Raw genomic sequence first — 23,740 nt, 5'->3', positions numbered from 1 at the left:
CTTCATGCTCCACCATTATCTGGCCCTTTAAACTATCCACCTTTCTTATCTTTAACCAACCAAGTTGCATATGTTTTGTGATCTTTCCCACCTTTACATCCTCCGTTCTCAAGTCTTTTTCTTGCCTCCTCACACCCTAGTCTCCCTCTTGAGACCTTTCAAGCCTTGGGACCATCTCATCAAGGGCGCAACTAGCCACCACCGTCCTCTCCTGGATGACAAACCTCAAGTCCATGTATCTAAAGTCTGGCAAGAGTTTTAGTACAAGAACACTTTTTTTTGTATGCTTGCAACTAGTTTGGGTCTCATTCGTCCGGTCATCTTTCTTTGTATCAAAGATTAGAGATCTTTTGGTCTCTTTTGAGTGACATGCTGATTTTATTTGTGTTGTGGCTGAGGGTTCTTAGAGCATTCTTGGTGCTTCTGTCCAGGTTTAATTGTTAACTCTGACTCCGAGAACCCCACAAGTCATGTAATGGGTGTAATGAGTCATGTAGTAGATGACATGTGAAGAGTTTAGATAAAAGTTATACGAGTCATGAATTATGGGCATGAAATAGTGGTCATAGTAGTGCATGCCATTAGTAGTTATTAGGCGAGTTACTAAGATGAAAATAAAGATGAGACTCATGAAAGGGAAGCCAAAAGTTGTGGTTTATGCACGAGAAAAGTATGTAAAAAGGCCCCCAACTCCCCAACTCTATATATAATTATGAGCTATGTATTTTGAGACGAGTGAAGAGTATTATTTGATATATTAATAATTTGTAGTGCTTTATCTCTTGAGCCTTTCTTTGTGTGAGATTGAGAGTCCCTCTAATATTTTATCTTTCAAACTCAAGGCTATGGGCTGAATGCATTTTCTACAGGGCTTTTAGAGTCCACAAGGACTTCATCTCCAATTGACTCTTCTACCTCTTCCTCTCCCCAAAGTTGTTTCTTCTCAGCTTCATCCATAGGAAACTTGAGCAAAGAGTCTCTTTTAGAAAACTTTTTTGACAGTGACCCTAGTTAGCCCCCCCCCCCCTTAGTTTTTTTCATTCACCTCGAAATGATCAAGTTTTGCACGAAGATAAACCAAATGACTGAGATCTGCAGGGAGTTTTATGGCATGGTGGTCTCTGGAGAAGATGATCAGAGCACACTTTTCTGGCCAGCCATCACCACCGCCCTGCAGCCTCTCGGGTCAAGGATGGTGTTTAAACCAAGGTGGTATCCCATGTGGCAAGCGGGGTCCTGTGCCAAGCTGAAGGCCCCAGGTTCGAATCCCTTGCCACATGGGGCTTAAGAGATATCTGGTAGGGGTCTGCTTAACCCCAGCTTGCCTTTCAAAAACAAAAATTTGAAGGACATGCAAGCACATATTCCTCGAAGACAAAACATCATATTGATTTGGAGTCTATCATGCTTCCAATGCAATAATGGTGGTGACTTTACAAGATTCGGTTAGGGTTAGGGAACAGTTACATGTGCTCAGAGGAAGCTTTTTAATATCTTTGAAAAAATGAGAGAGGGGACCTCATGCATATTTGCATGAAATCTATCCACCGAATGCATGCTTAATTTCTAAGCTACCAGGCCCAGATGACCATTCAATCTCCACATGCAGACCAGTCATAATGGAGTCAGAGAAAGATAGTGCATCTCAGAAAGGAGCTCTAATTTTAATTTCTGACATGTGGGCGGCGGGCCCAGAATACATTGGAGATGTGGATTATGGACAATGATTCATAAGCCGGATCCTGATCCACAGGAGGAACCCAATCCATTTGATGCGGGGAAAACACTCAGAGAGATTTTGAAGGCAATCAAACTGAAGCTGGTTGCATCATCTGAGACGGATTGTGGAGGAAATGAAATTGAAGCATTTACTGCTGCGCTAGGAGATGGCTAAGGCACATTGATTTTAAGGGATTGCTGGGGTTGGACGTATATAGCAAGTGAATTATGAAGCTTGCATGGTAGAATTTTCGTGGCTTGGGTAGCGGTGGCAAGCCGGGATTTTGGCTAGTCCGTCGGCGGCGACTCTCTCGGACTGAAGAAAAGTCAGGAGACTATACCAAGGAACAGATCAGAGCCAATGGAATTGGTTGTCATCCTATTGTCGTTTCAGTATTCCTTTCTATGTATGAGGACATGATTTGTGACTCCTCGTTACCTGAAACTCTTCTATATTATGTTCTCTCGCCTAACATATGCTCTTGATTGAATTATTTTTCTTAAAAAAAAAAAAATACAAAGCAAGGATATTGTATGCACCCTTAGCCCCAAGGGGCGTTGGTGTAGTGGGGTGGGGCCGTGGACACTAGACGGGTGGTCAGGGTTCAATTCTCATGGGCGACTCCTCTCTGCACAACCTGACACCCAACATAAGCCCCGAGAACAAGGGTCATAGCTTCGGAGTTTTAAGCTGCCAACAAGACGAAACGATTATAGGCAGCACGACCAGGTCTTGATGTTGGGTCTGCTCCAAAATTTTTAGGTTTAATTCATGAAATCTAGAACGTCTTTTATGACATCTCAAGTTCATCTTTTGATATCATTCGTGTGTTCAATCATGTTTTTACATGGCATTGCTTAAAGAAAACACCATGTCTAAGTTGGCTCATCTCACTATATGTTGGTCATCAACATTCACTAAGATGTATGGCAGCTGTCACATTTTATTTTGCAAAGGAATTGATAGAAAAAATGGCATTTAAGTGGCCGGCGACAGATCAGCATTGGATCTGCCCCGCCCTTCCTGCAAAGCTAGGGGTTCAATATCTCATCACCCTAAGTCGTTTTGCTGATATCTATTTTTTAATAAAATTTAGCTTTTCTTTCCCTCAAAAAAATTCTCTGAGCTTTGCTCCAAGCAATAGAGAATCAAGCAAATTTCACGGCTTCAAAATGTTTACTTTATGTTATTGTGATCCTTAAAAAATTGGATAATTATATTTTTACTTGATAATTCATTTATCTCAGTTTCTTGGTCTGTACTGACTTAACTCTGCACACTTGCTCCACGTACGATCAATAGGATTTGCTTTTCCGTTCTTCAATCATGAGACCATCCTCCCACACCTTCACACAAGCAATTTGTAATGATGGCTTTAAGGCTCAAGGGTAGGTGTGGGATTGTACTACATCCATGCTTCCCATCAAGTTTTGTTTTTAAGTCAAGCTGGGGTTAGGCGGATCCTACCGGTTATACAACAGTACCAGTACATTGGGATTTAAACTTGCAACCTCCCAAAAACAAGGTGACAAACTATATGTTTTCTTAGGTTCTGTTTGTTTAGAAGTGCGATCCATCTCTAATTGGCTTTATGCCAATGGGATGAGCATTATTCCTTTGGACATGTATTAGGGTTTTGTTTATGATTAATAAATTTTCCTTTTCTTAAAAAAAAAAGAAAAAGAAGAAAAAAATACACCCAATATATATATATATATATATATATATATATATATATATATATATATATATATATAGAGAGAGAGAGAGAGAGAGAGAGAGATGAAAAAAAGAGGATTTTGCAATTGATGATCATGACAGCTTTCTCAGTGGAGTCTGCCCCCATGAAATGCTGTCATGTGATTGGGTTGTGTCACGTCTTCTTGCAAAGAGAGACCCTGTTTCTTAAGAAAAAAGGCCTATTTCTCACAATACTCCGGTGAGTATGGATGCACAACGAACCAGAACCGGCTGGACTCAACTAAGCTTTGAGACTCGGCCAAGAAAATAAGCCAAGCTTGATCGATCTATCGAGCTGGATAAGGCTCAGCTCGTGTTTATATTTTATATAATATAAAATATATAAAATACATATTAATTATATTAATAACGCCCTACCCCTTATTGGGCTCTGCCCTCACCCCTTCTCGAGCCCCGTCCCCGCCCTTCTCGAGCCTCGTCCCTCTCTCTCTCTCTCAAGACCCATCCCTACCCCCACTTTTCCCTTTCTTGCTCTCTCTCTCTCTCTCTTCCCTTTTGCCCATCCTCGCTCTCTCCAATTTTCCCTTTCTCTCTCTCTCTCTCTCCCTCTTTGCCCTCTCTCTCTCCTCCTTTCTTGCTCAGCTTCTCATTCCATCTCTTCCATGCTGAAGGCTCAACAACAGAGGAGTGTGGCGGCAGAGGAACACGGCAGATGGCAAAGGAGTGTGGTGACAAAGGAACATGACAGAGGGCAGAGGAAGAACATGGTTGAGGTACTCTCGTTCTTCTCGATTGAGGAGAAGACTCTCTCTCTTCCTCTCTCTCTCTCTGCCCGCTTTAGAGACCATTTTGAGGACTCCAAAAATTTTGATCAATGGTTGCAGTGGCGCTGGCGCCAAGCGGAGCGTTCCTCAGCAAAAAAAGTCTATAGATCGTTGCTCACCCTCGGGGGCTGATTGGTTGCCAGAGGATGTGCTTTGGGCGAAGGGTCCTTCTCCCCGTTCTCGAGTCCTGGCATGGTTAATTTTGCACGATAGGATCCAGATCCACAATAATTTAAAGAAGTGGGGCATTCAGCTCCCGAGTTGGTGCGTGCTTTGTCAAGCTGCAGAAGAATCTACGTTTCACTTGTTTTGGTCTTGCCCAATATTTGTGGAACTCTTTAGCAGAATCTGGAGGCAAGTGTTTGTTAAGAAGGAGTCTTTTGCGATAGATCTGATCTTGGGCCCGGTTTGTATTAGTCGCAACACGAGGTGGAGGTTCATCTGGCGAACGTGGTTGCTTACTTCTTGGTGGCTTGTTTGGATGACACGAAACGATGCTCATTTTCGTCAAATTCCGGTTAACATTCAAAACCTGGTGCATAAAATCTTGGTAGATGTTTATGCGATCTTGCGTATGCATCTTAGTGATTTTCCGCTCCCTCTTGCTGATGCTACCTCTCTTTTGCCGCAATCTGGGCAAGTGGCTCCGGCGTGAGCCCGTTTGATCTGTCTAATGTTATTTTCCTCTTCTGCTTTCTTTATTTGTTTTGACTTTGCTCTTGTTCAGTTCATGGGTTCAACATTTTGTTTATCTTCATGAGTGGTAATGTTGAATTTCTCTCTCTCTCTCTCTCTCTCCGAGCCTAGGTCAGCTCGGTTCGTTGTGCTCAGAAGTCAGAAATGTGAAACACTGACCTAAGCTAGGCCCAATTAAGCTCAGCTCGGTTCAGGCTCAAGATGAGCTCGAGTCGTGCCCTCTACATCTTTTTTGGGGGCAAGCCGAGTTTGTACATGCCAAGCTCACTCGAGTCCGCCTCATGTGCATCCCTATCAGTGAGAAATAAGTTGTAGGGTTCACTTATTTAATAGCGGGAGGACACTTTTTATGCTAAAAGTCATACCTCTCTTGGGGAACGACTTTTCCTCCAATACAATCCCTTTCATGGTAAAGTGCGCTCCCTAGTAGCAACGTGTAACAAACATCTCCTTTGGGCACGTTTTGCTACACACGTTTGTAGAAAGTACATTTTGTGTGAAACACACACTCCTGCGGGAAAGTGCTTCCTCATTTTGGCAGGAAGCCCCTCCACTAGTTTCTGGTAGGAGCACTTGTTTCAACTTCTCTAGGAAAGAGGCCCATTCTCATATGACAATGGACTTGTTTTCAGGTGAAACATTAGCTACTGGAAGCTTCTAAAAAACTCAAGTGCACAAAGAAACCTGTTGATAAAGATGAAGGATCGATAGTTTAGATCAGAGTTACCAGAACTTCATAGATAGGTGAGAAGCTTTCAAAACTTAATAGGAATCTCGATTCTCCCACGTTTCTTCTCTGCTTTCTTACATGATTCTCATGCTTCTTTTCATGTGATTCCTTTTACATTTCTCGCTCACTTCTCATATACTTTCTTTAAATTGACAACCATCATTTTTAGATTTTGAGAAGAATTTAATTCTTACATTACAAAATCACAAAATTTAATAATAATCATTTTATTTTAGTTTTCATTTTCTTTCTCCTTTGATTTGTATTTTGCTTTCCATTTTATCCCATATCATTTCCTCTTTTATTCTTATTTCGTTTTTAAATTGATTCATCGCTACTCGCTTTTTATAAATTTTAAAATATTTCGCTACTGCTTCTCGTTTCATTTTTCGCTTCTGCTTCTTAGTTTGGTAACCTTGGTTTATATATACAAGCTCACTTCCCTCTGAAAACTCAATTTGGAAGCACAAAACCATGCACTTGATTCACACTTTAAAATTTTTATACGAAGCCCAGTTCTTTCAATTTAAACTCATAATTTTAGTTGATACTGGGAATGCACCTTTTTGTTAGAAGAAATGGTTTTCCTTTTTGAAAATTACTCTTTATACATTTTGTTTTGGATGAAAAGCTTAGAAACATAAGTAAAAACATAGGTTTTATTTTCATTTTTATGTCACTTGATATTCGCTTCAATACTGTTTTTTATGTCACTTGTTAGAAGAATTGGTTTTTCCTTTTTTCTTAGGATTCATAATTGCCTCGCACCTCACGCGTTAAGGCATTTTCTGAACGCTCATTTCCTCACTTCACACCACACTTTTCATACCCTCTGGTATCTATGGGTGAAACAAATGCACTCATAGCAACCTTACGCACTTGACAGGGAGGATCAAGTGCAATGTGATTAAATACTTTTAATGTGCTGCTGCACCTGATCATGTATCATTTGCTGTTTGGCCCCAAAGCTGCAACAGCACACTAAAAGTGTGCAATCACATTTCACCCACCCGATCTGCCTTCTGACTTGAAAACCAGTTGTTTGGAATGGTTGATTCAGCTAGTTGGTCTTAAAGCCAGGCTAGACCAGGTCAGAGTAGTTGGTGGTTCTCTCCAGTTGACTTTGACAACTAGTTTAATTCAAAGTTCACAAGCGTGAAGACTCTCTCTCTCTCTCTCTCTCTCTCTCTACAATGCCATGGTTGGAGCTTAGCTAGCAAAACCCTTCTAAAGACATGAAAAGAATCATTTTTTCGATAGAAATATTTAGAGCATGAAACATTACATTCAACAAAGTACTTTTAAAGAGCGCAATTATGGATCCAATTTATTGGATCTCAGGTTCAGGTCATATTGAGTGCTGAATTTGATTGCTATAATTCTTGCAAACTAACTTGATTTTCAAGAAAAAAACACACCACCAAATTAAATCTGACCTTTCCACTCTTTTTTAACTCATTTCATCAGGAAAATATTAGCTATGCTCATGGGCTTTAATTTGCTTCTTATCCTACAAAAAAGAAAATTTGAGACTCATAATAGCCAAGTCTGAAAGCAAGCGTTCCAATTGATTTTTATTGTCTGCTAGCCGTGTCCAATACCAGAACACACAACACCCCCAGTTATTACTCCCTATTCACAAATTGGATGAAGTAGATAGCACCCACCTCCATCAAATCCAAGTTATGGATATGATCCTTCTACATGGAGCACTAAATACAGGACCATGCATTCTTTGCTCCTACCACACCACATTCCATCCATAAACATTGGATTTACTGTAACAGACAATAAAGGGTACTTAAGCTAATTATGCCCTCTTCTCGAGGACCCTTTCATTAATCAGTGTCAAAAGAAAGTTCCTTAACCCACAAAATACAAACAAAGACCAAGATTAAACTCAGCACCCCTACTAAATAACATTTTTACACCAGCCATTCAGACAAAACAGGAAATCTGAAATAAAGGCTACTCCTAGAACTTCTTTCCAAGAGCATCAACACACACCAAACAAGCATTTCATAACCATAACCCGAGCAAATGGCAGCAAACAAGATTCAAGTTGCAACTTGATGTCTGATTATTGCATAATTATTGAATTGTTAACTAGATATAGCCTCAACACTGGAAGCATTCTCGAAACAAATTTTTACAATAATCATAGATGCATTGATGAACCTACATTCAGCTTCCTTATGCAGTTAAAGAGAAGCTTCAATCAAAAGATAAAATGGCTGATTCCTATCCAAACTCATTCTAACCAAACATTTCAACTCTAATGAATTTAACGACAAAAAATGTAAACAAGTATGGACATACGAGTATGAATCATCACGGACCCCGTCGTGGCCCAAAACAAAGACAACCATGTGCCTCGTCGTTGGGTATCATGCCTCCACCTTTGCTTGTGTCAATTGCCTCAAGCATCCTAACCACTTCATCCATATCAGGCCTTTTGTCAGCATTTGCATCCCAACATTTTCTCATTACATTGGCCAATGCACTTGGACAGCATCGAGGTATCTCTGGTCTCAAGTTCTGCCAAGTTTAACGAAGCATTTGAGTTTGCACTGGGACTACCACGGGTGCATATGCACATGAAAAATGAGTAGTCCTCTAAATAATATCTCAGTTAAAAATCCTACACATTACAAAATACAATCACTGGAGCCATTTGACCCAGGTCTGGATCAGGCCAGATCCAAAACTGGCCTGACCCATACACACGAAGTGCCAGTACTAGTGTCAACATGGCTTGAGATGGGTACAGCATCCTTCTGGAAGTACCCATGTTATATATACTTCTAATCTCTCTCACATACAAAATGGAAATACTTCAGCAGATTCCACAAATTCCATAACATTTCATTAGTCTTGCAAAAAGATTTGGTAACAAAAAGCAAGAAAAGTAGACAACCTGTCGCACAACAGCAGAAGAGACTTCTGCAAAACTAAGGTCAGGGTAAGGCATTTCACAACAGTAGATCTCCCATAAGCATATCCCAAAACTGTACACATCACATTTTCTGTTGTAGGGCTGGCCATTTACGACCTGCGTAACCATAATTTGTTAAGAGTTCAACTTTTTAATACCCAAAACAAATGCCATCCTAATCACTTTCAACATGACAAATCACAAAAAACTTCCATGAATTTCGAGGAAGTACAATAAATTATGCCAATTAGTGTCATTTAATTGCTCCGTTGCAGCTTTTCCAGTGACCAAGCCAAGTGACAGAAATTAAACTTTCAACAGGAAAGTATGAAGAATATACTGTCAAACATTACAATGATGACACAAGCCCAGTGATGAACAGAAATCATGAAACAGGAAGCACAGAGAGAGAGAGATCCTTGTTCGATGAACGCAAAATCTCCTTTTTGGATGGCCATTTCATATATAACGTAGGCATTAATGTCACTAAATGTAAAAGATGTGCAGGTTAAAAATCAAAATCAGCAATTTTGATTATTCGAATATATCATACCCATGCCATATATTAATTGAAAGGTTCTGTTAAATTTCACACTTAATTGTTGCCTTAAAAATCAAGTATGATATATGAGGGTTAGACACAACAAAATATTTATTTGTTGGTTGCAACTTGTTTACGCAAGTAGTTTTTGAAAGCATGTTCCCATCTAGCTGAAAGAACCTCACCTCTGGTTTTCCGGAACAAAAACTAGGAGTAGGGATAATCAGTGTTGTAAGTATCGTACCATATTGTACGATACATATCATTACTTTGGGCCTAATCGATATGATACACACCCGTATGTATCGTACCTGTATCGGGTGTATCGTACGATGCACCCCCTGTGTCGTACGATACACAATTAGTGCATTTTATGTTGCACTCAATTCACTTTTTTTTTGTTTTTTTTTAAATATATAATAAGACTCCTTAAGGTGAGTTTGTGTTCACTCCTAAAGAACTTGAGAGTGATTTGGGGCTTGATTTCTTGCAAGAAGAAGTCTTCATTTTTGTTTGAACTTAAAAAAATTTGGTTAGAAGATTCTACGCCGGGATCTGAAATAGCTGAAGCTAACCTGAGGAAAGCAGAAGGCAAGAGACAAGTAATTGAGGTGAAATTAGCTCTCAGACGAGCCCCGCATGAGTAGAGGCTATCAATGCTATTTCGTACTAGTTGATTCACCATAATCCATTAGAATAAAAAAGTTCTCTTTATACACCATATTGGATTCCGTACAATCAAGTAGAAACAATTTGAGTGGGATGGGAATAAGGGAAAGATACAAAATCAATAAAAGAAAAGGGGTTAGAAAAACTTATTAGATGCCATTCATTGACTCCGGTACCTAATAAGTTCGATCTACTATTGGATTTGAACCAATGACTCTCGCCCATAGTTGCCAGTCGAGGAAGCGGGAGCGGGAAGCGATACGAAAAGCGGGAGCGGGAAGCGATACAGAAAGCGGACGGGGGAAGCGGATGCGGGAAGCTAGGTACTTTCAAAATTTTAAAAAGCGGGAAGCGTGAGACGACTTAGAAGTGAATCAAGAAGCATCTCGAAAGCGACTTAGGAAGCGAAGCGGAAGCGACCTAGGAAGCGAGGGGGAAGCGAAAAAAGAGAAAAATAAAATAAAATAAAATAAAAAAAAGGGGGAAAGCGAGAGGGAAGCGCGCTTCCCAAAAATGAAAAGCACATTTTTCATAAATGGGAAGCACATTTCCCAAAAATGGGAAGCACGCTTCCCCAAAAAAATTGCACTTCCCAGCACGTTTCGAAAGTGCGACGTTTCGCACTTTCGAAATGCGCTTTGGGGAAGTGCGCTTCTCCAATGCCTTTGGCGTTTCCGGTAACTCTACTCCCGCCATTCATTGACTCTGGTACCTAATAAGTTATATCTATTATTGGATTTGAACCAATGACTCTCGCCCATAGTTGCCAGTCGAGGAAGCGGGAGCGGAAAGCGATACAGAAAGTGGACGGGGGAAGCGGATGTGAGAAGCGAGGTACTTTCAAAATTTTAAAAAGCGGGAAGCGTGGGACGACTTAGAAGTGAATCAAGAAGCATCTCGGAAGCGACTTAGAAAGCGAAGCAGAAACGACCTAGGAAGCGAGGGGGAAGTGAAAAAAGAGAAAAATAAAATCAAAAATAAAAAAAGGGGAAACCAAAAATGAAAAGCACATTTTTCATAAATGGGAAGCTTATTTTCCATTTTTGGGAAGTGCATTTCCCAAAAATGGGAAACACACTTCCCCCAAAAAAAATTGCACTTCCGAGCGCGTTTCAAAAGTGCGACGTTTCGCGCTTCCGAAATGCGCTTTGGGGAAGTGCGCTTCTCCAATGCCTTTGGCGTTTCCGGTAACTCTACTCCCGCCATATGAAAGCAATACAACAACAACAACAACAACTACGCCTTCATCCCAAAACAATTGGGGTCAGCGATATGAACCAAAAAAGAAATTCATTTTGGGTCTTCCACATGAATCCTTTTCCTCCAATCATTTCTATCCAACGCCATGTCCTCGGTGAGGTTCAAAGCATTCATATCCTTTCCTATCATCTCCATCCAAGTCTTCCTAGGCCTACCCCGACCTCTTTTAACTAATATATTTTCCCATTTCTCCAACCTTCTAACTGGAGCATCATTAGGCCTTCGCCGAATATGTCCAAACCACCGTAAACGATTCTCTCGCATCTTATTTTCAATGGGTGCAACACCTACCTTCTTACGTATCTCTTCGTTCCGAATCTTATCTTTTATTGTATTTCCACACATCCATCTAAGCATCCGCATCTCAGCTACACTCATTTTTTGAATATGATGTCTCTTGGCAGCCCAACATTCCGTACCATATAGTAAAGCGGGTCTAATAGTCGTCCTATAAAACTTTCCCTTCAACCGCAATGGCATTCTACGATCGCACAGCACTCCAGTAGCACTTTTCCATTTCATCCACCCAACCTTTATCCTATGATTTACATCTCCATCAATTTCTCCATACTTTTGAATGATGGATCCCAAATATTTGAAATAATCATTCACCGGTATATCTTGCTCACCAAGCTTCACTACACTCCCATCCCTACTTCGTTGCTTACTAAACCGACATTCCATATATTCAGTCTTACTCTTACTCAACTTAAAACCTCTAGCTTCCAATGTCTGTCTCCATAATTCTAACTTAGCATTAACCCCAGCTCTAGACTCATCAATCAAAACAATATCATCAGCAAACAACATACACCACGGTACATTTTCTTGAATTGATCTCGTAAGCTCATCCATCACTATCGCAAATAGGAAAGGGCTTAAAGCAGATCCTTGATGTAACCCAACCGTTATCGGAAAATTGGTTGTCACCCCTCCACAAGTGCGGACATTGGTTACTACTCCTTCATACATATCTTTAATTATACTAATGTACTTGAGAGAAACACCTTTCTTCATCATTGTCCACCAGAGAACGTCCCTAGGTACTCTATCGTATGCCTTCTCTAAATCAATAAAAACCATATGCAAATCTTTGTTCCTCTCTCTATATCTTTCAATAAGTTGTCTAAGAAGATGTATAGCTTCCATAGTTGATCTTCCAGGCATAAAACCAAATTGATTCTCCGATATCATGACAACCTTCCTCAACCTAGACTCAATCACCCTCTCCCAAAGTTTCATAGTATGACTCATGAGTTTTATACCACGATAGTTTGTGCAATCTTGTATATCACCCTTATTCTTATATAAAGGCACCAAAGTACTCTTCCTCCACTCATTAGGCATCTTATTTGTTCGCCAAATCAAGTTAAAAAGATTTGTCAACCATTCTAAACCTTTCTCTCCCAAGCATTTCCAAGCCTCGATAGGTATACCATCTGGGCCAACTGCCCTTCTTGATTTCATTTTCTTCAAAGCCTCTGCAATTTCTTTCTTTTGAATCTTGCGCATGAAGTCACGATTTATCTCATGAAAAGGAATGGAGAAGTCTCCAAGATCTTGAGCATGACTATCATTAAATAGCTTATCAAAATAATCTTTCCATCTCTCCTTAATCTCCTCATCTTTGACTAAAACCCTTTGCGTTTCATCTTTGATACATCTAACCATACCCAAATCCTTCGATTTCCTATCTCTCATCTTTGCAAGCCTATAAATATCCTTCTCGCCTTCTTTGGTATCCAACTTGTCATAAACCTCCTTATATACCTTAGCCCTCGCGTTTCGAACAACTTTTTTAGCTTCCTTCTTTGCTATCATATACTTCTCCAAATTCTCATTATCACGACTCTTACTTAGATTTCTATAACACTCTCTTTTAACCTTAATAGCTAATTTGACATCCTCGTTCCACCATGATGTATCCTTACCTAGTGGTGCACCGCCTTTAGACTCACCCAATACCTCCTTAGCTACTTTTCTCATACCACCCGCTATCTTATTCCACATTGATTCTGAATCCTCCTCGAGACACCAATCAACTTCCTTAACTACCTGCTCTACAAACATTCCTTGTTTAGCTCCTTTCAGTGCCCACCACTTAATTCTAAGATCTATCCTATGTCTATCCCTTTTGCGGCATTGTCTAATTCTAAGATCTAAAATTAAGACTCTATGTTGTGTAGCTACACTTTCTCCTGGTATAACCTTACAATCGATGCAACAACCCCTATCTCTCTTTCTAAGTAGGAAAAAATCTATCTGACTCGTATTAACCCCACTTTTAAATGTTACTAGGTGAGACTCTCTCTTCCTAAACCAAGTGTTTGCTAAGATCATATCATAGGACAAACAAAAATCTAAAATCCTTTCTCCACTTTCATTTCTTTCTCCTATACCATAGCCTCCATGGATATTCTCAAATCCATCCCTACTAATGCCTACATGTCCATTAAGGTCACCGCCGATGAAAAGCTTTTCTCCATAGGATGTCTCTTGTACTACTCCATCTAAATCTTCCCAAAATTGATGCTTAATGGAATCATCTAAACCTACTTGAGGTGCATAAACACTAATAATATTAATAATATCCGTACCTAATACTAATTTAATAAGTAAAATTCTATCACCCTTCCTACGGACCTCAACTACATTATCTATAAACTGACGACTCATAACAATCCCTACTCCATTCCTATTCCTATTTATTCCTGTATACCAAATCTTATATCCCCAAGGTTCTATCACTTTAGCTTTCTCACCTACCCATTTGGTCTCTTGAAGACATAAAAATTTAAAAGTAATATGAAAGCAATATTTAAAATTTTGTATAGCTTTCCCGCCATATGAAAGCAATATTTAAAATTTTTATGTATTGAGAAACACTTGGGGATTTTGTTTTTGTTTATGTAAACATGCTTGTTATGGATCTTATGACTTGTTAGCTTAGTGTTTTTGTTTATTATTTCACAATTTACATTTTTCTTATGAGATATGCATGTCATTCAAAGCAACTCATGGAGACATAAATGCTTCATATGTGATTTTATGGTTGTATTTTGTGCAATTCATCATTGTTTCATGTGATTTGATTTTTTTAGAATTTTTGCTATTTTTTTATGATTTTTATTGATTTTTTAGATTTTTTGAAATTTTTTTATTAAAAATTTATGATACGATACAGTATTACTTTGGGCCCGACCGATATGATACTTACAACCTCGGTGATAATATTATACAATGTTACAAAATGTCTCCACAATAAATCTATTTTATGAGCCTAATGTATATACCATCAACCATAAGACAAACAGATGCTATATTCTACTTGTAGATGCCCTTTCTATTCTAAGTGTTATCTAAATGCCGCAGTAGTCTCCAGGACTTCATGCTGAATTTCCCTCTTGCCTATCAATTAAAAATATAAACCCAACATCTCTTGGATCTGACACAATTCATTGACACCAGCTATTTGTCAATTTCTGAGTGCCATTTCAAAAGAAAATTTGGGCATTTTATGCATTTTACCAGTTCATCAACATGCAAAACAACAAAATTTATGGCTTAAAATATGAGGAATTGATCTTTATCATACTAGCAAAGAAGATTCCTGAGCACATATTCAAAATTTTTAACAACTGTTTAACATTATAATGGCAGAGCTTCCAAAATTTTTGCAACAATTTAATGCAAATAAAAGGATATGACCAAGACAACTTGCACCTAAGCAACTGATAGGGAAGAAATTTCAAAGATACGAAGGTTGCATACCTCAGGAGCCATGTAACCAAGTGTACCAGTTTCACCAGTCATATCCTTTGGGTTTTGAGCTTCAACACGAGCAACACCAAAATCAGCAATTTTAAGAGTTCTTGATGTATCAAGCAACATATTTTCAGTTTTAACATCACGGTGTACAATCTTCCTAGAATGGAGATAACTAAGCCTGAAACATAAGGGCATAACAAACAATTCTCTTACAAATCAACAAAATGAGGAGTTCCTAAAATTTTAAACACGTTCTGAAATAGTGGGAGTAACTAACCCTCTTGAAAGGTCCAAAGCAAGCTGGATCACAACCTTAAAAGCAAGTTTCTTGCGTCGATTTTTTATTAAAAATTGTTTCAAAGTTCCACCAGGCAGATATTCCACAATGACACAACACGCTCTTGCAGGGATTGTCTCATGAATATTATTTGAAGTACTTCTTGAAGGAATCTTAAGCTCTGATGTGCCCATTGATGCCCCAACAAACTGCAACATGCAAGATGAAAGCAACATAATCAATATTTTGAATTACAACATTTGATTTCACTTATAGAGTATTCTCCAGAGAATGACTTGTTGGATAAGTGTATATGTTGGTGACACATCTGACCAACAGAAAAGAAGAATGACTGGATGCATTATATAGGAAATTGCAACCTTTGTCACATTTGGGTGGTCAAGCTTATGCCAAACAGCAACCTCCTGCTTAAATGACGCTCGAAGAGCAGCAGTTTCAGCCTCATTGGAAAGGCCATCTTCTCCCCAGTCCAACAGCTTCACTATAGCACAAAATAAGATTTGGAAGTGAGGAACTCTCCAGTTACGATCATGACATCAGGGGTGAACACAAGCCTAGTTTCACTCAAGCTAATCCAAGCTGAGCTTGGCAGAGCTCGGGTTGAGTTGAGCATTACTATATAAAAACATTACTTTTTCTTAACTGAAAAAGAAGTGTAAATATTATCTTTTTGTCATGTTGTGTATTATAATATATATATACATATTTATATATAAAACCATGTCTTATCATATTACATATTATTTAAAAACTTAATCAAGCTTAAACGAGCCTTCATCAGCGCAAGCACTGTACTTGAACTTAGCTCATTTAAGTAGACAAGCCTTCACAAGAAGCACAGCTCGTTGTGCACTCCTACATGGAGTGGAGACAGTCATTGGAAGTTCTTCCCAATATTTTGCATGTTCTCAAGGAGAATGTGTCCAACTAAATCACAAAATTTTTTATTATGAACACCTATTCATGTATTTCATATGTTATATCATTTTCCTGATTTTTAACCTTCTTTTTCATTGTTATAAATCCTGTGAATCCAACATGAATTGAACCCATGAAGTTATCGATTATAACTTGAGCTTTTTACCTTTCAACTAAAAAGACACAACAACAATGTGGGTTGTCTTTGTGCAAAACAGACTTCAATTTTTAAGTATAATCTTTGTTTAGGCAATGAATGAAGTGGCAGCAATTGAAGGCATGTACTTCCGAACCAAAGGAGATCAAGAATTCTTGCTATTTCTTAAATGTGTGGACTATTTAAGAATATTAGAGATTTGAAGTCTGCTTTTGGCAACCTTGGAACTTCATTTCAAGAGGACAGAATAACCATTACACAGGACAAAGGACGGGTCACCCTAAAGCTCAACAGCTTTCCATTTACTGTGTTTTGCAATTACTTGATGTTTCCAACCCACAGTCAATTTTTTTAATATCAAATTACTAAATTTCATATCCTTATATTATTATTTTTAAATTTGGTAGTGTGTTATGAGCTTCCATTTACTGTGTTTTGCAATTATTTGATGTTTCCAACCCACAGCCAATTTTTTAAATATCAAATTACTAAATTTCATATCCTTATATTATTATTTTTAAATTTGGTAGTGTTATGAGCTGACAGATTTTGTCCAACAAGCAAAATAGATAATGTGCTGAACTTATTATAAAAACTTTAAAAAATAAAGGAACAAAGTCCTTCATACATGAGTGAAATAGAGGAAAATCTCAGTACCCAATCTCAAGCAGAAAGTAGAACAATTTTCAATGCCAAATGAACTTGAATATATCTAAAAAGAGGACATACAAAAACAGATAAATCTATTTGTCCAATACAACAAACAAATAGTTGTCAATAAGCTCTTTGTTACCAAACCCAAGGAAACTTCACAGCTTTCAATAAAATATGGACATGGCAGCACATGGATGCAAGGAATAAGGCCACATATTGCAATAGAACATCAATGAAAATTTTGAGACACCTAATTACATGTAAGATACAAATGATACAGCAGTTAAACAAGCATGCAAAATTCAAGATAGGATTGTACTTACAAGAAGAATAATATATGCTTATCAAATGTCTTTCTAATGGAAAACAGAAGCTAAAACAAGTATATCTAACAACCCAAGCAGATTTTCATGTGGTTGAAAAAATGCAAAATAGAGAAACATCACATATCTCACCTTCACCAAATGCCAATAATCTACTTTTCATCACAGTTTTGTTGCTTGAAGGGAGTATACCTGCAGCTATTCAAGTTCCTATGCATCATCACAATGATATTACATGGAAGAAACAGCCTTGTAGAATTGCAACTCCTACGTAACACCAGTTTATGCTATCGAAGGAGATGGCTGCTAATCATAGTCACCTGAATCATTCAAGGGAATTTCTTGACGACAGTTTTTTCTCGGAGTTATTATCAAAAAGTGATTTTTATCGGAATATCGGGAAATCTTGGAAGTTATGAATAAAAAAAGAAGAAACAATAGGTTTTATAGTATTTTCTTGCAAAAATATAAAGAAACAATTAGAAAAGGTTTTGAAATATAAAATAAACAAAAAAAGATGCTTAAACTATATAAAAAAAGATGTTTTTGAAAATTTGGGGAATACTTAAGGAAAACATTGCGATATTTTAGGTTCTGATGATATTTTGAAAATCTCATGAAAATATTGGTTGACCTTGAAAAACAGATAATATCACAATATTTTCAAAATATCGGTGATATCAATGATTATGCTTCTATTAAGCATGTCTATGAAGTGCTTTTCCATGCATTTGTTGGTAAATGTTACTTGATTGTTCACCACAAAAATATCATTTTCACGTTTATGATCCAAACCAATATGATTCAGTAGCCAAATGAGTAACTCAGCCGCTTCTGAAATTAGTTTGTATTCATTGTCCTCATAATCAAATAACTATGTCATGGTCATTTTATGAATTTGAGCAATAACATCATGTATTCGTATCTAGGAAAGTAAAACAAACTCCTAGTTTAGCCTCATTCCTCTTGTACTGTCTATAACTTCATTAGCAAGAAAGCACATCCAGTGTGTGTATGTGTGTTTTTGGATCACAAGTTACCACCTTTTTTTATATTTACAAGGAGAAACCACCCCCAAGATCAGAGACCTAGCCGTGCTGGCTCTGCCAACTGTACTTACAGTTGTTTCCCTGGCAACATAAAACTCTGTGGGCTTACCCCTTGCCCCCAGGGAGTTGCCACGCTTTGGCTTGTGCAAGGGGTGACACCCATGAGATTTGAACCTAGACCACCTGCCTAGCTGACTAGGTCTCATCCCACTACACCAAAACCCCCTTTGGGGCATCACAAGTTACCACCTTGAGTGCCCTTTTTTGTGATCAACAGAGAATAAAGACATTTTACTTATTTCACTTGTAACCTTTAGCTATTAACTTATTAATGGAGAATGAAAAGGGAGGGTTGAAGATAACTGGTTGGGATCATAAACAGTTTCCTCTATTATCTTCTCCACATTCTCAGCTCCAAGGAAAACAGTTATTACAGTATGTTTAGCTGAACTCTACCTCCCCCTCTAAGTCCTTGTAACAGATTATTTTTGGCATATGATTACCCACTCTTTGCCTCTTGTTTTTCTTGAGAACTATGCTACCATGGAAAACCCTGTTATTGCCAGATTCAACTATCCATATGATATGACAAACTATTGGTATCTAAAATCTCAAACATGGTGGGAATCATCATCCATCTTTATAATAGTCAGTGACGGGAGATCAATTCTATGAAGGAAGCATACACAATTCTAGTAACTACAAAAAGAACTCCACATAGAATCCATAATAATGCTTCACCATGGATGCACATTCCCATAAAAAAAGAAATAAACTATATCCACTGCAAATTTACTTGATAAATTTATAATTTGTTACAGTAACCTAAATACATGTCCAAGTCCTCCATTCAGCCCGTATACAACCAGCAGAATCACAAAGTTAACTGGACATGTGAATCATAAGCAACTTGGTGCACTACTCTTGGTTACAATGCCTCCACCCATGAAAATATGAAGAGTGTTCAACCATTTTAATTACGCTTTCTACACCATGTCAAAGCTATGTCATATGCATGTGAATATGAAGTAGGCATCTGAACCGAATGTGTAACACAACCATGGGAGTTTTACTAGAAAAGGATAAAGACATGTAAATATATTCAATTATCTCAACTATTAAATATACTATAATACATGATATAATATATGCAAGTATGTAACCATGGAAGACACCAAATTCCTGAAGTGCAAGTACAAACAGTAAATCGAGACTCAAGATCTGAACCAAGGTTGCCAAACTAAGAAGCGGAAGCAGGAAACGATACGGGAAGCGGAAGCGAGAAGCGAAGCATTTTAAAATTTATAGGAAGTGGGAAGCGAAGTATCAATTTAAAAGCAAAATATTAAAAAAAATGAAGCAATATGGTAATTGAATAGGAATCGAACAAGAAACAAATAAAAACCAAAATAAAATTGATCATTCTTATATTTCATGATTTTTTAGTAAAAGAGTTAAATTTTTGTTAAAATCTAACAAAGATGGTTACTAATTTAAAGAAAGTACATGAAAAGTGAGTGAAAGCGTGAGAGAAAATACATGAAAAACATGAAAAGAAACGTGAGAAAAGCATATAGGAAGCATAGACCATGTGTGTGAGAAGCATAAAAGAAGCGTGGGGGAATCGAGATTCCCATGAAGTTTCGGAAGCGAGGAGTATCGCGCTTCCGAAGCGAGTTTCTGGGAAGCGAGCTTCCCACCTACATAAGAAGCTTCCGGTAACTCTGGTCTGAACAAATACACATCTCAAGTCAAGGTCAAGATGGGACTATCCACCAAATATTTGGCCTGGAGTGCTGGGACATGTCTGATGTCAATCATGCTGCCTGTTGTGACCAAACTTGTAGGATGAAGTGAGTGTCCTTGTGATAGCATATAAGGAACCAAATACACCATATGCTCAAAAGGCAAACCAATATCACCAATAGAAAGATATAAGCATGTTCTCCTGAAACATTTCCATTTAGAGGTGGGGTTTAAAATTGCACTACAGCAGTGCTACAAACAACTATTACATAATGATTTAACAACCATTATTTTGCCAAACTATTTGACTATATAGTGTTGTGTTCCTGTAGACTTCCATCGTAAAAGAACAAGTTACCCTGGCCACTATGTTTAGAAAGTAATTTTTTAAGGGTTCTACAATGCAACCCACACTACTATCCTTGAATAGAATATGTGTATACATATACAAAAGGAATTAAATTTTTTTAAACGTACATATAATACTTGTATAATTATCCTACAAAACAAAAAACTCGAGATTCAATAAAATGTACCAATACAAAATTAACAAGGATATCTATCATAATCAAAATTTTGTAGAAAGTCGCCTGTAGAGCATCTCAAGAAGCAAGTTAGCTTTTGAAAACTCGTACAGAAACGAAGATAAAATATGTGTCTACATATTCTTAAAGATTCCATCAAAATATGCATGCAATTTTCAGATAAAAAAATTACCAACTTGTGTGTCATATGATGTTCAAATAAAAAAAGTTTCAATGTTCAAAACAAGGTCATCATGTCAAATGTCTCAATGTCATTGAAAAGAGATGCAAAAAAACAAAAAACAAAAAACAAAAAAAAAAAAAAACAAAAAACAAAAAACAAAAAACAAAAAACAAAAAACAAAAAACAAAAAACAAAAAACAAAAAACAAAAAACAAAAAACAAAAAACAAAAAACAAAAAACAAAAAACAAAAACAAAAATCATAAAGGGTATTAACATAGATTTTGGAGCTATTGATCCAAGTGTAAAAGTTTCTTGGAGATTTTCCTAGAAATTTTAACTACAGAAACTTATATCCAAGTAAAAGTATTGAAAGGGAGGCTGAGGAACAACCACGTTCTTAAGCTTCTACCATATGAGCAACCAAAGCCCGTCAGTAAAGATCATAACCTCCATTAGTACATTAAGTCAGAAACCTAACTTGAAAAATGAAAAGTTATTTGGTTGAATCAAAATAGGCCTGAACCTGAGTAGTATTGCTTTACCATATTGTCTAAGGGGACTTCTACCTCTTAACTCAATCACCTCAGAGATGACTCATCAAATTGCTAACAACTGCAATCCAAGTCATATGAGTCCTGCAGTGGTCCAATCCAACTCCTTTCAACTATTAGCAGCAACTCCAATAATTTTTCCAAGAAAATTAGGGGTACATATCATGTTATGCAATATCTGTACCACAATGCCTAAATCCCTGCAACTCTTAATTATTAATCATTTGCACAAAATTAACACCAACAACATGACATCCACATTCATATGAAATTCAACAAACATATAAACAAAAAAGATTGCCAAAGAATTATGAAATTAGACCAATTCACATTATCACAAAACCATCTAATTAAAGATATTAGCAAAACCAGATGAAACCACAATGAGCAGAACAATCAAACAAGTCATTGAATCACCTGCAACGTCTTGCCCGTCATAAACACCCCGATAAACAGTCCCGTACGTGCCGTGTGCAATTACATTCTTCACATCCAAATTCGATAAATCAATCTCCCACTCGGCCTTGGGCCTCTGCGCCTTCTTATCCTTTGACCAAACCCTGCTCAGATGCTTCTCCAATTCATAATCCAAGCTCTTCAGATCAATCTGATCAGCCCTAAAAAATGTCTCCTTACTTTCCAAACTCCTCGAGCCCACGTCTTTCGCTGCAAAACTCATCCCTTCACCAACAACCTTCCCGTCCTTCTCACCATTCTCAGCTACGCTTTTCTTCCCAACCTTAGAATCAGCATCCATATTGGCAAGCCCTCAATTCAGATAAATAATCAAAACGCACCTCCGAAAACCCCACAAAAATCCAAACCAAGCAAAAAGAAAAGAAAAAATAAAATTACCCAATTGCTCAAAATCTTCCAAACAAGACCAAACCCATCAATACCAAAGAAACCAACCAAATCCACCAAGCACCCACAAGAACCAACCACCTAAATGACCCCAATTCTCCAGCAAAACCTCCAGGAACCGCACCCTTCCATCCCACCCTCGACCACCAACAATAAAAAAAGCAAAGATAAGCCTAAAAACCCTCGCCCCAAGAATCACAACAATCAATGGAGAAGAGAAAATTGAACCCCCAAGACAGAGAAATTTGAGAAACCAAACACTACTCACAGACCAAAAAGACGCCCCGAGAGCAGAGAAATAATCAATAACCCCAAGAATTCTCGTCCAAGGCAGCAAAATGGGTGAGAGGGAGGACTCCCCCTTTTGTCAAACCCCAGACACAAGCGTGCAGAGAGAGAGAGAGAGAGGACGTCACCAAGAAGTCGATGACGAGAGAAACAAAAGGAAAGAAACAAGAATGGGAAATTTGTGGAGAGGAATCAAAAGGCGTTTCAGACCATCGCCCATCTTGATTGAACGACGGTAGAGAGAGAAATCCTAGAGAGAGAAAGATCCTCCCCTTTTCCATTTGACCGTTGGAAAACCATGGACGTCCAAATCATCGACCGGCCGACATTCGTGGATTTGACCGTTCTCCTGCCCCCGCCACGTACCCCCTTGACAATTACGATGATGCACTGATTAATTAGTTGCTAATCTCAGTTTAATTATAAAAGATTCGGCGATTCTACGACACGAGATTCGTGTTGGACTCGAAAGTTAGAAAATTTTTCAAAAACGGGATACGAGGATACGGAATTTTTTATTTCAATCAATAAAAAATTATCTTTTAATATTTTAACATTAAAATATGTCTTTTTAAAAACAAAATCAAAATGTTATAAAATATTATTTTAAAAATATTAAAATATTATCGTACATGTCAGCATCTCCACTCGTATCACCAGGGACACGCAGCCAAAATGGTTTCTCCCAGTGACATAGATTTAAGATTAATATTTGCTACAATCAATTGCATTTAACAAAGCTTTTTTGTTTTTTGTTATATCTAATATTATAAACATGTGTTCTACATGTTTTTTAAGTAGAAATGGGCTTTTGGATCACTAGAATCCAACCTGCAGATAGATTTTTCCAGCAACATAAAAATCAACATCTTCAAATGCACTGATTTTTTTTTTTACTAAAAAACATGTTTTTACATTGATCAATAAACTTAAATCAAGGGTTGATTCCTTCTAAATCAAATATGCAGAACGGCAGGTTAGATTGAGTTAAAACGGCGTGCATCATGAGATTCCAGCTAAGTTGTAGGTAAAATGTGACTATAGCAAACACATATAGAGTTGTCAATGGATCGAGTTTTTATCGGGTACTCGAACCTGAATTTTGAGACATGAGTAAAAAATAGTACCGACCCAAATAAAATATTCAGGTTGACCCAAACTCCCCTCGAGATATAATTTTTTCTGAGTACCAAACTTGACTTTTTGCCAGGTATCTAACCCGTTTTATACGTAATTTTAGGCCCCGTTTGTCTTATGCAACTTAAATGAGAAAGTGCTGAATTGGCAAATCCTTTCCTACCATGAATGAAACAAACATCAAACGTGAGAAAGTATCAT

The 23,740-nt window shown here is 37.8% G+C and overlaps 1 protein-coding gene across 2 annotated transcripts; it reads right to left on the bottom strand.

Annotated features, from left to right (window-relative positions):
• Positions 1-7,727: 7,727 nt before the first annotated feature.
• LOC149831680 (serine/threonine-protein kinase 52-like) lies at positions 7,728-22,715 on the bottom strand. 2 transcript variants are annotated; one of them, XM_090014066.1, is made up of 7 exons: positions 22,106-22,570; positions 21,668-21,989; positions 15,502-15,623; positions 15,122-15,330; positions 14,848-15,022; positions 8,589-8,723; positions 7,728-8,209 (listed from the first exon to the last, which is right to left on the bottom strand). In XM_090014066.1, the coding sequence occupies exons 2-7, from the start codon at positions 21,927-21,929 to the stop codon at positions 8,003-8,005; spliced, it is 1,110 nt and encodes a 369-aa protein (XP_089870192.1). In that variant the 5' UTR covers positions 21,930-21,989; positions 22,106-22,570; the 3' UTR covers positions 7,728-8,002. The 2 variants fall into 2 exon arrangements, with proteins under 2 accessions (XP_089870192.1, XP_089870191.1); XM_090014065.1 differs by having other exon boundaries at positions 21,668-22,715.
• Positions 22,716-23,740: the final 1,025 nt, after the last annotated feature.

The sequence above is a fragment of the Nuphar pumila genome, chromosome 7 (genome assembly GCF_984573655.1).
Source record: "Nuphar pumila chromosome 7, dmNupPumi1.hap1.1, whole genome shotgun sequence".
Lineage (NCBI taxonomy): Eukaryota > Viridiplantae > Streptophyta > Magnoliopsida > Nymphaeales > Nymphaeaceae > Nuphar > Nuphar pumila.
The sequence above is the reverse complement of the archived record's forward strand: the minus strand, read 5'-3'. Positions and strand labels throughout refer to the sequence as shown.

Excerpts from the sequence above, each read along its gene's own strand:
- LOC149831680 (XM_090014065.1), bottom strand. The coding sequence starts at position 22,007 with ATGGATGCTGATTCTAAGGTTGGGAAGAAAAGCGTAGCTGAGAATGGT. Across the intron at positions 15,331-15,501 it reads ACCACCCAAATGTGACAAAG|TTTGTTGGGGCATCAATGGG; the intron begins GTTGCAATTTCC and ends TGCATGTTGCAG. Across the intron at positions 8,724-14,847 it reads TTGGTTACATGGCTCCTGAG|GTCGTAAATGGCCAGCCCTA; the intron begins GTATGCAACCTT and ends ATGGTTACGCAG.